Raw genomic sequence first — 17,382 nt, forward strand, 5'->3', positions numbered from 1 at the left:
TCATTTCCTTCTCCAGGGGATCTTCCTAACCTAGGAATTGAACCTGAGTCTCCTCCATTGGCAAGTGGATTCTTTACCACTAAGTCACCAGGGAAGCCCCCAATCCTCCCATAGATCTCCATTTCAAATTTGGTTTCTGTTCTTTGAGCATCTGGTGTAGCATTTATAATTTCATATGCACCTGCATACAATGGATGACTCAGGCAGGCTTTATGTGACATTTCTCAAGACACAGGTGATAGTTGGGGGCTTTGTATTTGATAATGTATGAGACTCTTCTCATCCTTAAATCCCCTGTTGGGATGAATATCCACACCAGGACTCCTGCTGCTTCTTGCAGAATAAAGCTATTCTTGGCTGATGCGGGAAAAGAAGAAATGAATATGGATAATGAGGAGAAGGCAGCTTTATTCAACAGCCTAGTGTCTCACAGGAAAAAAAAAAAGCCTAAGAGGGTTTAAAAAATGACACAATTTAGAAATCACTTTATCTTTCCTGTCTCTCTGGTCTCTGTGAATCACGAGTCACCTGAGCCTTGCTGTATGTGGAAGGCTCCAGACTGTGTTCTGAGCTCTGAAATATGTGAGAAGGAAACCTGGGGACCAGCTGTACCCCTCACTCTACAGCGATCCTAGACTCATTTCCATCTACTCTGACACACGTTCTTGGATTCAAAGAAAAAAGTGTGCTTCAGAAAAAGGAGATGTCACTAACTTCGTTCTTCTTCTACACAAAGCATGTGCAACTCTCTCCAATTTCTCCAAGAAAAGCAAACAAAACCTCACATATCCAATAGACTGCCAAGATTCCTAAGGTTATAAGAAACACCAGGCTCTTTCATGCTCAGAAGACAAAGCGGTCCAATCCAATTCATCCACTCTCCACACTTACCGTGGCCTCAATGACATGAGAAACACAGTAAAAATCCCCTGAAAGAGAAATTGCTCTGACTCTCAATCATCAGTTTGCTTCCCTCTCACTTTCCATCCCCCTGTTTTTCAGTGTTACCATGGAAAACATCTCCTCTTACCATGCTTGTTCATCCCAGCGCCTACATCTATCTTCTCCTTTCCTTCATTTGTGCCACCCAAACACTGACCTACTAAGGGATGACATCCTTCACTCTGAACCAGCACACTAGACAACCCTGAGCCCAGTGATCATGCTGCCCGTTATGAATCACACCACCAGCATTGCCCAGTGAGCAGAGGATTGATGCAGGTACAAGTCTGCCAATTCCAATGCCCACAGAGGGCAGGAAATACTTTATCTACTCACCTCAAACTGAAGAGAAAATTTATAATCAGAGTCTTTGGCCATATCCCTGATGTAGGCATCAAAGTCATCCAGTTGAACCGGGCTTTGTCAAACACAAAGAAAGGTACATTTTAAAAATCCCGTTGATAGGCGTCATACGGTGTTTAACACCTTACTTCTCAAACATGAACAATTTTCTTGCAGAAAATAGACGTTTTGCTTCTCACAGGTTAGCACTCGTTTTTTTAGGGTTAAAATTACCAATCCCTAATATATTATAATTAAAAAAAGAGAGCCGTATATATTTAACTTCCTTGAGATGGGAAAAATCTCTAGATTTTCCACTGGCTTTTACTTTAGCAGCAACATATTTCACACACACATGCTCATACACACACAGGAATATGTGTTGCTTCTAGAAAACTCCAGTTTATGGGAAAAAACCAAGGATTAGCCTGAAGACCTGTTTGAATTACAGTTTTACTTTATTTACTTAACTCTCCTGAGATTTAACTTGCTCATCTATGAAATATCGTAGGGATACCTACATCGCAAGGTTGACACTTGTATATCATAGACACTTGTAAATTTAAACAGCTTGACAAAGGCAAGGAATTGTGTCTCCCCAGAGAAAGGCTGGAAGCACATCTCCAGGGAGTTCCCAGGGCCTCGCTCAGAGAGGGCTGTGTTCAGAGCCTTGCACATCTCCAGAAGTCTCAAAACAGTTCATAAGTAAAATAAAGTAACACATCTGACTTCACATTTCTGCATGTGCTGCAGAAGTTCTCACCTTGTTTTTGTTTTGTGGAATGAGAATTCAGTTCTATTTCCCGTAGTTTTCTCTAGCTGCTTATCTCTTCTAGAGCCTACCTGTCCCAAACTGTTCTTGGAGCTTCTGCAGGACACAGCACTCTGTCACCTAACCCAAGCCTTCCCACCTTACCAGGGTCCACAGAGTTAACCTTTCTCTTAGTCTTGCTGCAACTTACTCAGCTTATGTCATCCACCTGTGGTCTTATCTCTTATTAGCAAATACATAGCATATAATGGATATTTGTTCAAAGTTGTTAATTAGCTCATCTGATTAATTTATGTTAAGATTTTAGTAGATTTTAAGGGTTTTATGCCTCCCAGATAACACAAATTTTAATGGCTTTACTTAATAATAATAACACTGACTGGTACCCTTAAGTGTGTATATGTGTGAAAATCGTATCAGGGAAGCCCTGACTCTTAAAATACACTATAAACTGTAAACATGCTTATGCATTATCTTGCTTGGTTGATAGTTGAGGTTAGACATGGACAACATTAGCCTCATGCTTGGGCTTTCCTGGTGGCTCAGACGGTAAAGAATCTGCTTGTAGTGCAGGTGTGGGTTTGATCCCTCAGTTGGGATGATCCCCTGGCGGAGGGAATGGCTACCCACTCCATTATTCTTGCCTGGAGAATTCCATGGACAGAGGAATTTGGTGGCTATAGTTCATGGGGTCACAAAGAGTAGGACACGACTGAGTGACTAACACACACTTTCACTTCACTTTTCAGAAGGAGCTCCAGAGAGAGCCAAGGCTGAGACAGTTAGTGAGGAATTCAAGATCTCAGGTCTACTAAGCCAGAGAATGCTAAGTATAACCAAGGAGAGGGACTCCCGGTTAAAAGCTTTCTCATTCAAACTTTCCATCCTTCCAAAAGAGCAGCTAACTTGGGGGCGAGAGGAGGGTCCCCTCCCTGCTGTCTCTGAGCAATACGTTGACCTTAAAATTGGGCTTAATGATTCTAGTTCTCATCCCATTAGGAGGAAAATGGGATTAGAAAAAGCAAAAGCAAGGAGAGGAAAAAGAAAGTCAGAGGAAGGACCAGGAAGTAGGAGGATGGGCATCAGGGAGAGGAGGAGAAGAGAGAGAAAGCTGGTAGGGAGCAGAAATCAATCGGGGAGGAAATGATTAGACTAAGAGGGAGAAAGAGGAAGTGAGAAAGGAGAGGAATGAAGGTAAGTGGAGAGAGGGAAGGTGGTAATGCAGGGGCATTTGGACTGAAAGAGAAAAGATAAAGAGAAAGTAAATGGAAAGATGGAGGGAGTCCCTCAAAAATGACCTGTAAAGAAGGAGGGAGGACTAGAGGGAAATGAGAAGAGGGAAGGAGGAAGTTAGCTTGACACGGGGTTTTGGTTTATGGGCAGGTTCCACCACATCTATACACCACTCCAAACTTGGGTCCACCTCCTGCTTCTCCTCTCTGCCTCCATCTTGGGCCCCATTTTGGTCCTGAGACCCTGACCTCTAACTACTCTAATCTATGCCTCTGGATCTCACTTAACAACCCAACTAAAAATTTTGGCCAGCAAAGTGTTTCTGTTTCTGTCAAATCATTCCTTCCAGCTGACAGCTCCTCTCCTCTGCTTCGGCTGGTCTCGTCTCTCCTACCTCACTTGATAGACGCCAATGGAATGAGTATTAATTTGAAATAGATTCAGGAAAGAAATATTCTGTCATCCACACGTGTCAAAACATTATATGTCACTAAAAACTGAATAGAAATATTTTGGATTAACTTTTCTTTTGTGTTATGTACTCCATTAGCACAGATACTGTAGAACTGTCTGAAACCCCTAATTGGCTCCTTAATAAATTCACCAATGATCTGTCCCCGGCAAGTATCAAGAATAAAGTCTATTTATAGAAATTATCCACTCTTTATGTGTAGAGTTTTTAACTAAAGGCCTGGAGGTGATACTCTAATTAGGCTTTTGAAATCAACCGATAGTTCCTCTTCCCCCCTCAGAATTATAATTCTTACGACTTAACATTTCAGTAGATAAGTGAAACCACAGGCAAGCTAAAGCAATTATCCTTTTCAATTTATTATAAAGATTTCCCGAGACAGCATTTATCAAAGTATTTGTTATAATATCAAATAGAATAAAAGCCTTTTTCCTGCAATACTCATGAAATTTGAAGCTACAAAATGGCAAAGGTTTTTGTACTACTTTGATGTAGCTAAACATTATATATTTTTTACAGATGTAGAAGAGTAGACTTCCTTCTGTAAGACTTTTGTTATTCCTAACAACCCATTCTTCCTCAGATTTCGTGCAGTGAGAATTTTCCTTATTCTTGAAATGTTTTCTGCTGGTACACTTCCTTGGCGGTCACTGCCATCCGTATGTGTAAACACACCAACACATAATAGCAACACATAATATGTATTTGCCTCTTTCTTAAGCTTCCTTCTAGTAAAGACATACAATCTTTTCAATTTGGAAAGTGAAGATCATTATGAAGATTATTTTTAAATGAAATAGTAAGAAAAACTTACTTAGTCAGTTTCCTCTTCTTTAAACCATTTTTACTCCTGAGAATTAAAAAAAGAAGCAAATTTATCTGGGCTAAAGAATTGATTAACATATGATTAAGCTTAGGGAGCTTTAAATAATTATTGTACATCAGGCACCTCTATTATATTTAATTTTTATTAAACATGCCTAATTTGTTTAATTACTTTCCCTTAAATGAAAAGATAATGATAAAAATTTCACATTCATTTAAAAAAAATTCCATTAGATTTCAGAAGCAACCTATACTTTATATTTCAGATTTGCCAAAAAGCTGAGTTCTAGAAATGTAATTTCTTGCTCCTAGGTATTAAGTTGCTGAAGTATTTTGTAAATATGTAGAAATATCTACTGGGTGAACACTCCAGGTTCTACAGGCAAGAAGGAAAAAAAACTGGGAAATAAAGGTGACAGCTGATGGACGGAGAATGGACATACTGGTTTTTTAATTAAAGACTAAAAATAATGTTTTTCAGACATTTTCAACAGGAATGTGAATTTGTGCTATCAGTGTTGCCATGCGTCGTAAATTCTACTATAGCATTGTTCTTATTCAGTTTTGAACAAAGTTTTAAGTTATCTGAAGAATTGCACCTATTGTCTGCTTGTTCCTGATTCATTACTAATCTGCAAACTCAAACACATATAATACTAATTATACTTCAGCTAATTACATTTTAAGAGTATTTTAAAGGGTAATTGTTTTCTACGAACACATAAGATAACTGACTTAAGTTACCTAAAGCTAGGATAATATCTGCTGAAAGGCTTCATTATTCTATTTAGATTGTCTTAAATAAATGATATGGATACATGATTGAGTGTTACAACTTTTATAAGTAATTTTCAAAGGTCTTGAAATATTGATGGGAGCACCCAGACTTTCAGAGCACATACGATAGGTAGTAAATAACCAGTTGTGATCTGAGTACTCTTTGTGATAAAATATTTATTGATATTTAAAATTATGAATATTTGGGTACCCCCATTTCTGGAAAGTTTCTAGCAAATGAAGTACTGCTTCCTCCGGGATTTCATAGCACTTGATTCATGGAGTATTTCTCATGTGGTCTGACCATGAGTTGTACATACACTCCTTGACAGATTGTCCTTTGTCCTCGGGGCTGAGTACAGTTCATGCAACGCTAGTGGGTGGCCAATAAATGCTTATTTAATTGAATTGAAACAAAACATCTTTATTATATCATCCTCACAATTTTACTTAATGATGCAATTAAGAATTAGGTATTAGACTCGGGCTCATGAAGGATCCCACTGGGGAAATGGCACTCTTATGGGTGAAGAGGAAGTAACAGAGTGAAGGACATATTCATAAACGAAAGTGCTGTTTCTGGTTTTCCTTTTCTAGTTTCAGAGAGTTTTTATTTCTTCCCAATTCTTAGTGAAGGTAATCCATTCACTAGTTCTTGTCGTTTTCTTTTCTCCCTCAGCCTCTTTTGGCCTTCCATATTTGATATTTAGAAGGAATAAACATTCAGGTTTTTACTTTGCCTCTTCATCGTCTTCCCTCCAACAAAAAAAAACCCAAAACAAAAAACCACCGTCATATTGGACAGAACTGTGCCACATAGGTGTTTGGGAACCTAAAGAAATTACTTCTTGAATAATTTCCTTAAATTGGAGTATAATTGCTTTCCAGTGTTGAGTTAGTTTCTGCTGTACAATGAAGTGTATCAATGATGTGTGTGCATTTATCTCCTTTCTCTCACCCTTCCCCCACTCCCCTAGGTCATTACAGAGCATCAAGCTGAGCTTCCTGTGCTACTGAATAATTCTTTTACTCTGCTCTTGTAATGAAGAAAAGTTATTACCAACCTAGACAGCATATTAAAAAGCAGAGACATTACTTTGCCAATAAAGGCCCGTCTAGTCAAGGCTATGGTTTTCCCAGTAGTCATGTATGGATGTGAGAGTTGGACTATAAAGAAAGCTGAGAGCTGAAGAATTGATGCTTTGGAACTGTGGTGTTGGAGAAGATTCTTGAAAGTCTCTTGGATTGCAAGGAGATCCAACTAGTCCATCCTAAAGGAAATCAGTCCTGAATATTCATTGGAAGGACTGATGCTGAAGCTGGAACTCCAATACTTTGGCCACCTGATGCAAAGAACTGACTCATTTGAAAAGACCCTGAGGCTGGGAAAGATTGAGGGCAGGAAGAGAAGGGGACAACAGAGGATGAGATGGTTAGATGGCATCACTGACTCGATGGATATGAGTTTGAGTAAACTCCGGGAGTTGGTGATGGACAGGGAGGCCTGGCGTGCTGCAGTCCGTGGGGTCATAAAGAGTTGGACATGACTGAGCAACTGAACTGAACTGAACTGAACTGTAATGATAACTTACTTAACCTTAGGAGTCCTACATTTACTTCCTGTAGGAGGAGCCCATTACTTTAGTGCCTGATAAATGCAGAATTTTAGCATAATAAGGAACAGTTCTGGTAACTCTGGAGGTTGCCAACATATTTTGTAATTCAGAGTGAAATTAAAAAAAGAAAAACACAAAACCTTTCTGATCCAAATAGACTTTAAGGGAAACCAGGAAGAAACAAATGTCTGTGGTAGGATGACACTGAATAAATGTAGTGCTGAAATATTAAGCCGCTACTATTCCACAGCTGTCTTGAAACCTGATTGATGGAAGAGAGGCACTAGTTTTTTCTTTCTGTTGCATTCACTGATTGAATGAACCTAAAATACAATATGAAATTCTACCACATGTTTTGTATGCTCTTGTCTTAAGTATATGTCTTTATAGTTTGTGGATGACTTTCATTTCTCTGATTAGATTTTATTGAATTGCTGAAGATCCCCAAGTGTTCCTGTTATGTAAAGCTATAGGACATGCCAGTACTGAATTGTGGGACTTCACGGCAAGACTGAGAGAATTTTCCCATATTTTCAATGGCTGTACTGACCCTATGACTCAAATCATGGAAAAATTCGCTTTTAAACATGTAAATTCAGGCTTTGCTAGCAGTTTTCCCTTCAGCATTTTATAGACAGAGCTCACGAGTGTGTGCATGCCACAGTGATCATTTTGGGTGATGCTGAGGTCATCATCTTGTCATTGCAAAAGATTTTCTGAATAACTGATTAATAACACCCATCTGACATATAGTATATACACATATAGGATCATGCACTTCTTTTACTTTTTCTCTTTTACTTGCATTAGATAAGGTTCAAAACCCTAATGACTTCAAGAAGTTAAGATGCATTAGGAGGTGGAAGGGAGGTTCAAGAGGGAGGGGACATATGTATACCTATGGCTGATTCATGTTGATGTTTGGCAGAGATCAACACAATATTGTAAAGAAGTTATCTTCCAATTAAAAATAAATACATTTTTAAAAAAAAGAAGCATTCTTTATAAGTTCTTCATGTTTATGATTGTCTTGGAAAGCCCACCAGAATTAAATTCATTCCAAGAGGAATACCAGGCAATGGCAGAGACATGGGGTTTAGGATGGTTAAAAACAAACACAAAGTAAACCTGAAAATCATAAACTCAAAAAACTCTAAATTCTCTAAGCATTATTTACTTTTTCTTGATATAAACACAAGTCATCTTCACATCTTAAATAGGTCTTTAGAGTTATGTCATTCTCTGAATAGAACATGCAACAAACAGGACTAAAGCTGAGCAGTAATATTGCAACATGCTTAAAATACTAACTATTAAGCATTTAGAACAGGTCAGATGAGTATGTGAGTAGAGCATGAGGTGACAATGATAGTAAAGAAAAGAGAGTGACAACACTGAATCTGGAGAGAGCTGGTCCAAATGAGATGGTTTTCTTTGAATAGGAAAGACAATCTGAGATCACTAAAGTCAGAAATCCTGGCAGAATGCAATTTTAAGACTAAGCCAATGGGCACATAGGCTCCACAGTGATTCTGGCACTACTTGGGAGCAGATTTGAGCAATCCTATTTGGGCAGGAGACAGATGGGCCCGGCAGGGTAAACCAATTGGAGTTTCATCCTCTATTGGCAAGAAAAGAATAGCAGGACAATTAAGGGAGGAGGCTGGGCCTTGCTCAGACCACGCATTTCTTGTTCCTAAAGTCAGGAGACCTCCCTGACCACACCTGCAGAGAAAGGCTCCTTGGAGGGCAAAGGGGGAATAATGTCAAGGGATGCTCTGCCCAGATGACTTTGAGGTAGAGATGTGTGGGAGGATCCTGAGATACATCAAATACAGACTGTGAACCAAGCAAATCAAAATGATTGGCTGAAGGAAACCCAGAAGAAATGCCCAATAAAAGCAATTCAAACTGCCATGAGGGTGCAACTCAGCGACTCTCTCTCTCCCTGAGTCTGCCTGTGTGTCCATCCACATGTACTGTACATTTTCCCTCTTAATAAATACTCTACTTGTTTCATTACTTTCCCTCTTTGTGAAATTCTTTTCTGCAAAGCTGAAGGGCCAGGGGTCTTGTCATTGACCACTGGTCTGGTGGCTAGGGTCTGGTGTTTTCACCACTGTGACCCAGCCCAATCTCTGGCTGGGAACCAAGCCCCGCTCCAAGCCATCGCCAGCTGAGGCCACTGAGATCAATTTGAGGGAGAAAGAGTCTCTGGATTTCCACACAAACCATCAGAAGCATCAGGAGGATTTTAGACAATCATCAGGAACATATCTATCCGAGAAGTTGACAGTTTAGACATGAAGCCAGGCAGTGTTAAGAAGGAAGGGGATGGCTCTGTTATTTGGGGTGGTTGTTAATAGAGGGGTGAAATATGAAGACAGACACATCTGAAGGAGGATTTAAAAAGGCTGCTTAGCAAATGAAAGCAAGGGAAAATATCCACAATTTATGAGATAAAGAGAAAAGTAGCAAAGAGTAGGGAATTTGGGTGGCTTTGTGAGAGTACTGAACTGTAATTGAAGGAGCAGGGACCATACATTTTACCTCTTTTATATCTTGCATAGCACAAGTCTAGGGCTGGAAACACAGTTTGGGTTCAGTATATTTTCATTGGTTGTTATTTGTGCAGTTGATGGAAAATGCAGAAAGCCTGGGGCTCCATCTTTTGCTTTCTCTTCTCATCCGGAGATAACCATTTATAGCCTCAGGACCATTCTTCTAAAACTACTGAATGGATTTTTCCCTTCCAAAATTGGGTCTCATGCTATTTGAGCAGTACTATAAATAACAGACCTTGAAGGGGTTGCTGAAATTTGAACCTGTGTTCATCAGCGGGAGGGCTTTCCTGGTAGCCCAGCTGGTAAAGAATTCGCCTGCCACACAGGCGACCCCAGTTTGATTCCTGGATTGAGCAGATTCCCTGGAGAAGGGGTAAGCTATTCACTCCAGTATTCTTGGGCTTCCCTGGTGGCTCAGATGGTAAAGAATCCTCCTGCAATGCAGGAGACCTGGGCTTGATCCCTGGGTTGGAAAAATCCCCTGGAGAAGGGAATGGCTACTCGCTCCAGTATTCTTGCTTGGAGAATTCCATGGACAGAGGAGTCTGGCAGGCTATAGTACATGGGATCGCAAAGAGTTGGACATGACTGAGCGATTAACATGTTTACTACCTTTTCACGTTTCACTCATACATGAACACCATTTGATGTCAAATACTTAAAATATTGATTGACTGTGGTGAAGTCCTATACAGGAGACTGTTATTAAGAATAAACTAGGAATAATAGTGAAGGGGTATCTCTCATCCAGCACATTCCTCTGACTTTATTACTTATATAGCAGTGTCTACCATGTTTCAGAAGTTTTTCAACTAGTCCTTTTTTTTTAATAAAGAAAATATAAATTCTGGTATTAACAATCTCCATCATGAGGACATTCTTTTTTTATAATTTTCCCATTACAAATCAAAGTTCTAACTTTGCCTACTGTATTTATTCAGTCTTCAGAGAAGCTGAACATTTGATCTATTCTATTTGAATGGCTAACTCTCCAGATTGCTTTAAATCTTGAATTCTGTCCCCTCCTCCACCATGAGACCTTTTACCAGTCCATGAACTGTTTTTATTGTTTTTATCTGAGTCCTTCTCAAGTTGTCCAGGTTTCTGGATCCATTCGTACATAATTTAGTACCTAAACACCATGGATTAATACTTAAGGACAATGATTTTTTTCCTCTGAGAAACTGCTGCCTTATGCTGACTTATGGTTCAGAGAAAGAAATAGTTCTTCTGGATACATTAATCTCAAAATTTAAGATCACTATCATTATACTTTATAAAAACTAAAAGATACTCTTTGAGATTTGATTATTAAAATGATTTAAAAGTCAAGAAAATAAGAATTTAAAGGAGGCTTTTTAGAGAGGAACGAATAGATTTCAGAGACACTTGGGTTTGGAATCTTAATTTTCTATATAGTCATGTGATGTCAAGATAGCTAATCTCCTTTCACCTCTATTTCTACCACTGTAAAATTATGCTGATAACACTCTTTGCAGAGGTGTGGGGACAATTAAATCAAAGGATTATACAAAGAGGCTCACACATAATCAGTGGTTCAATATCCACTGAGTGAGCATCATTATAAAAACATAAAATCTCCACAAAATAGAGTACAGTGTTCTGGGTTTCTTTGTCTGACTGCGTTTTTTTTTTTCCTTCTTGGAAATATGGAGCTAACCAATGGAAATTGTGAGAAAAATGGAATGCATCATTTTTAAAGATGAGAGGCCATAGACTAACTCAACGATGAAATGAATAACTTAACAATAGATGGAAGAAAAGCTTGCCAAGAACATCACAAGAAGAAAATTTAATTGGGAAAACATTATAGCTAGCATCTGGGTACCATTAGCTGCTTTAATCCATTTCAATATATGATTAATAATTTCACATGCTGCTAAACACATAAAATCATTAAAAAGGGTTTTCTCTTTGGTTTACTTCTTGAAAGCTAACTTTTAAAGATTTTTGTGTTAGGTAAACAGTAAAAAAAGATCACTTACCAAGGATTAATATAAAATGCCAAAAGATAATCAGTCCAAAGACATGAGGGTAGCAGGGTTAAGAAAGCAAATATACTCCTACGCCTGTGAGCATCGATAGATAACAGATGTAAAGATGAGAAAGTGGCAAGAGTTAGTAATACAAACTGTGAACAGTGATCAGTAAATTACCGACTGGGATCAATTAAAATGACAAGCACCTTAATTACGGTTAAATATTATTCCATTCTCTGAAATTTAAACATGAGGGCTTAAATGCTATAATATTGCCCAAATCAGTTTTATTCACATGTGGCCTTATTGTAATTAGATATATTTCTTTCAACTTGGTTTGTGTCAATTAGCCTGCTATTAGGTGATTACATTTTGCATTCATTTAAATGAGGCTCTGAAATGCCTCATTAGTTACCTCCAGTCTTATTCTTGGATATTACCCTTGCAATGCTTAAGGCTATTTTAAGAAATCTATAACATCATTTGATAGCTAACAGCAGCTTGTGTAAGGAATACAAATGGTTAGTTTGAGTATACTGATTCTGGTAAACAAGCTTTCAGAACACATTCTTATAAAGTGGCACTGCTACATATGGCTTTCTGTATTATTTAAAATATAAATGATTATAATACACCATTCCTCAAAATAATCCTTAAAACAAGGGTATGGCATGACATCCACATACCATTCATTCAACATATTATTAAGTAGCTCATTGACTAGTTTCTAATCTTACTTACACTCCATGGAGTGGGAGCAAAATTACTTAGCTTCACATTAATTCTAATGCAGACTGTTGATTTTAAAATGCCTGATTTGAATCAAATTTCAGATATTTAAAACCTAGTAAAATAAAACATTTATTAATGTAGATTTTAAAATATCCTTTGGTTGTATTTACAGTTATTCTGAGAATTAGGGAAAATGACTTTGTCAGTTTGTTTCTTTAGTTATTACACATCTCCACTGAGATATGTATTCTCATGTAGCCAGAAAATGTTAGCGTTGGCAACACTTGTCTTTTGCCCAGAGCTGCACAAGAATTTTTCTTAATTTTATAGGAATGTCCTGAAATGAATTCTCTTTTGTTTCAGTTCTCCCATAACTGATCTCTCATAAAGTTTGTCAGTTGTGACCAGTTGTGTAGTTAGGTACAATGTTATCAGTTTCTAGATGAGTCCCTCATCATTGCTCTGTGATTGGGTCTTTTTTAAGGGTGAGCCGGGCAAGCAATGGGATTCCCCAGGTGGTCCTAGTGGTAAAGAATCCGCCTGCCAACTAGGAGATGCAGCTTCAATCCCTGGGTTGGGGAAATCCCCTGGAGTAGGAAATGGCAACCCAACCCAGTATATTCTTGCCTGGAAAATTCCATGTAGGCCTGGGGGGCTATAGTCCATGTGGTTGCAAAGAGTCGGACACAACTGAGTGACTGAGCATAGGCAAGAAATGAATATCAGTGAGTCAGTCTCTTAATCTTGGAGAGAGTGCTAATAATATTTGAACAAACCTAGAAATGTTTTATAACTTTTTACTATCAAGAGTTTATGGGTTACTCTGACAGTTGGATTAATCATATTTAAATAGCAAGATTCCATTCAGGATGAAATTGTAAAATAGCACAGCATATTGTCTTATTAAAAAGAATCCTCTATCACCTAGATTTTCAACTAAAGAGGTCTCAACTAGTTGCCCGTTTAGCATTTACAGTTTAAATAAAGCATCCCTCTCATTAATTCTGAGAGTAAAATTTCTAGCATCACATATCTACTTCTTTCAGATTAAACATTTTTAGGGGGTTAGGAAAATAGAAAAAAATATCACTGAGGATTAACATGAAATGTATATCTTTAAAGGTATTTTGCATGGAGTTGCTTGTGAAAGAAACTAGAACATGTAAGCAGTGCTGGCTTCATATTAAATGGTCACTTAATTGGCAATTTTGTTGGGTATTCACTGCTGTGCATAGGATCATTAATTCATATGGATTACTGTTAGGTATAATGTCAACTGATTTAACTTCATGACAATGCTTTCTTAGTTCTCAGAATATCTCCTCCCTCCAAGTCCTTAATACTCAAGCATATAGAAATAACGAGGCTACCTTTCTCAGGGAATCTTTGGTATTTATCTTCCTGTAAGCATAAGAGTTGAGAGCCCCGCGCTGTATACTTCTACTTGATTTTTCAGCGGAAGTAGTGGCTCAGGCACTGAAGCTTGAGCTTTAAACAGATATGCTGCTCTGTCTCTGTCTGCTTCCCTGGACTATCCTCTTCCGCCTTCAGCCACACCTCCTCCATGACCCTCTTGCACTAACCCTTCATCAGCCCAGCTGTGAGCAACTCTCACAACCGCTTCATTTCATTCCTTTGTGTAGTGTATCAGTACAGAGCTGACCACCTCATTTTCTCTCCTTCTTAGTTTAATTAAGCTTATATAAGCTAATGTACTCTGTGAACAAGTCATCTTCAAGTTCACCATCACCGAAATTATGAAAGGATAACCAGGCAAAACCATCTATTTCCAAATAGAGCACAAGTTTGGAGCACACACAGCATAGTCAAACCACCTAGAGACTTGTTCCAAAACAGTACTCACCAGTTGTATGGGAGCTTCCCATCCCTCTCCAAGGATGCAAAATTGACAAATGTTCCTGCTCCACACTCCCTGTTGGAAAAGAACCACAAAATCAAGATCAGTGTTTGACAGAGCATGTTTTGTCTTGACATAAAAGAGTCTTTATGTCAAGGTAAAAAGTTATCTTAAGGTAAAAAGTCTTGATGTCATCTCAGAGGATGAGATGGCTGGACAGCATCACTGATGCAATGAACATGAACTTGGGCAAATTCTGGGAGATGATGAGGGACAGGGAGGACTGGCGTGTTAAAGTGCATGGGGGCACAGAGTCAGACACAACTGGGTGGCTGAACAACAACAAAAAAGAGTCTTTAATGGCTAATCATCACAGCATTAACAATTTAAAAAGTCAATATAAGTTGCTTGCATTCCGCATTTGGATATGATGCAAAATAGAAAGACAAAATTTTTCACAGGTATGCACACACCCAAGTCAAGTTATTTGAAGCCGAAAAGATTTGGTTCACAATCCTTACCAAAGTGCACTCATGATCGTAACATTAACTGTTGAACAAACTCTAGTGGGTAAAACACTTTTATTTATTTATTTATTTTTTACAAAACCTTCACTAGTAAGGTATAGAAATGCTCTTAGATAAACTAAAGGTTTTCCATTTTTAGCAACTATTTCTTGTTTTTATAGCATTTTGATTTCCTCTTTAATAAATGGTGAATCAAACTGAATTGTTTTCTCCCTCCAAAACTTTCCTCTTATGTTGTTACGCCCATATTATTCATCACTTGAGATAAAAGAGTGATACATACTGAAATGGATTGGCTTTTGCAGTCAGTAGAAAATATTTTAAGGTTTTTTTTCTTTCCCCAGAAGTGGAGGGAAAAGGTAAACATAATTCTCATGCTTTCTCTGCCTTTTGGTTAACAACATGTGGAGATAACATAGCTCACTGGGGTGCATACATCTCGTTTTTTCTCTCTATAAAATTGATGGGCTTATTCAGAATTGAAGCAGAGATTTTGACATTATGGGCGCCATGAAATTACTTCAGTTATCTGTCTGTCCTCATTAGTGGTCTAAGAATAGCTTTCTTCCTTGAAAACACACTAACATATTATTATTTCATGTGGTATATATTATAAATTGGATATCATCAATTAATTTTCCTATATCAATTTCCTGTATACGGGATTTCTTTTATTCTCTAACTCAAGGGTTCTTAATATAGGGTCCAAGGATAGAATTTATAGCTCTATGAACATATGTGGGAAAAAACACATCTTTATTTTCACAACTTATACCTGAAATTTAGTAATTGCTTCAAGTGTTAAAGTATGCAACAAGCCCCAATGACACCATCAGCACTTGTGAGATCTGCTAATAGAAACTGAAGATTTTTCTACAATAGATTTGCTGCAGGTATTAAAATATTGTTCATCGTCATCACTCTGATGAAATTTGAGAGTTCTTAGATTTCTTACTAAATATTGTTATCAACTGTGTTAATAAGGAAGCATACAACACATCTGTTTTCTGAATACTTTGATTACCACATTTTCATATAATTATTTTCTTTTTTAATCCTATGTGTCTTATTTTATGCATTTAGTAGGAAAGCATTATTCTTGGAAGAGATCTACAGGCTTCATCAGACTGCCAGAGAGAACCATGTACAAAAAATACTAAGAATCTCTGCTCTGAGGACAAGCTAGCTGAAGTAGAATCATTCCTCCTAAATATTTGCCTGTATGCATCACAAAGGATGCTCCTGCAACAATACCCTCATAAATACCCCTACTCCCATTTCTACTTCTGTTACCAACCCCCTTCACTATTACTATTAACAGCTAACATTTATTGCATGCATCCTATGACACTACACTATTGCAGCAGTATTGTTCCTAACTAATCACTAATGCAGGACTGTTATCATCTCTTTTTGATATATGCTCTTTCCCTTGCTTCTAGGCTTCCACACTCTCCTAATTTTTCTTCCACTCCACTGGATGCCTCTTGTCAGCTTTGTTTTTGCCATTATCTTTCATTTTCTCTCTAGAAATCTTAGGTTGTTCTGGTGCTTAATCCAGGGCCCTCTTTTCTAATTTACACTTCATTCCTGGACTACCTCCAGGTATAGCTTTAATGCCATTTATATGTTAAGAACTTCCAAACAGAAAGTACTTGAGGATGTACTCTGATAAGAAATGCATCAGTGGTCAAAGGAATAGGGAATCCACAAAATCGTAAATTAAAAGGCTTTCCTAACAGCAAGAAAAATGAAACTGCCTGCAAATCTGTGTAATAGGAACAGAACTAACAGGGGGACTGGAAAGGACCTTTTCATAAACTCAACAAATATTTTCTGATAAAACAGCTTCAACAGAACTAATGAGGAAAGAGATTTCTTTTCTTCCTTGTGGTCTCCATATGTATTAACTCCTTTCGTTTATCATACTTAGTAGGGATAGATCTTTTACCCCAAAATATGCTTGAAAGTGAAAGTGAAAATGTTAGTCGTTCAGTTGTGTCCGACCCTCTGTGATTCCACGGACTGTAGCCACCAGGCTCCTCTGTCCATGGAATTCTCCAGGCAAGAATACTGGACTGGGTTGCTGTTCCCTTCTTCAGGGGATCTTCCCCACCCAGAGATGGAATCTGTATCTGTCGCATTCCAGGCAGATTCTTTACCATCTGAGCCACCAGGGAAGCCCAAAATATGTTTGGAAGTATTCAAATACAATGAATGGATCCCAATATATGGGCTACTTAAAATGATAAGATTGGCAGTAAGAGGTCTGACTTTGTGTAAACAAACAATCCGTTGCTTTACTATTTCAATGGTAATGTTTTCTAAAACAATATTGAAAAGTCTACTTAGAAAACAAAAAATAGAAATAGGCACTAAAAACTAAAAGTAAACTCACCCCTGTACAATTTAGGTGTGTAAATGCCATTGTTGTGTTGTTTAGTCACTAAATTGTGTCTGATTCTTTTGTGACCCCATGGACTGTAGTCTGCCAGGCTCCTCTGTCCATGGGATTTCCCAGGCAAGAAAACTGGAGTGGGTTGACATTTCCTTCTCCAGAGGAATCTTCCTGGCCTGGGGATCGAGCCCATGTTTCCTGCATTGGCAAGCATGTTCTTTACCACTGAGCCACCAGGGAAGCCTATGTGTAAAAGCTACACGTACATGGTAAATATGCTAATCACTCAATCATGTCTGACTCTTTGGGACCCCATGGACTATA

At 38.2% G+C, this 17,382-nt stretch overlaps 1 protein-coding gene across 4 annotated transcripts in view; it reads right to left on the bottom strand.

Moving 5' to 3' along the window:
- The window catches only part of PTPRO (protein tyrosine phosphatase receptor type O), a 262,085-nt gene that overhangs the window by 32,146 nt on the left and 212,557 nt on the right, over window positions 1-17,382 (bottom strand). For 2 of the 4 annotated variants that reach the window (XM_081589155.1, XM_081589158.1), the window contains exons 16-19: window positions 14,140-14,208; window positions 11,550-11,633; window positions 4,576-4,611; window positions 1,279-1,360 (exon numbers count right to left, since the gene is read on the bottom strand). In XM_081589155.1, coding sequence (XP_081445281.1) covers window positions 1,279-1,360; window positions 4,576-4,611; window positions 11,550-11,633; window positions 14,140-14,208 — 271 coding nt within the window. The remainder of the gene's footprint in view (window positions 1-1,278; window positions 1,361-4,575; window positions 4,612-11,549; window positions 11,634-14,139; window positions 14,209-17,382) is intronic. The other 2 variants (XM_081589156.1, XM_081589157.1) reach the window with 1 other exon arrangement.

Source organism: Giraffa tippelskirchi, chromosome 4, assembly GCF_054371585.1.
Source record: "Giraffa tippelskirchi isolate mGirTip1 chromosome 4, T2T-mGirTip1v1.2.pri, whole genome shotgun sequence".
Taxonomy (NCBI): domain Eukaryota; kingdom Metazoa; phylum Chordata; class Mammalia; order Artiodactyla; family Giraffidae; genus Giraffa; species Giraffa tippelskirchi.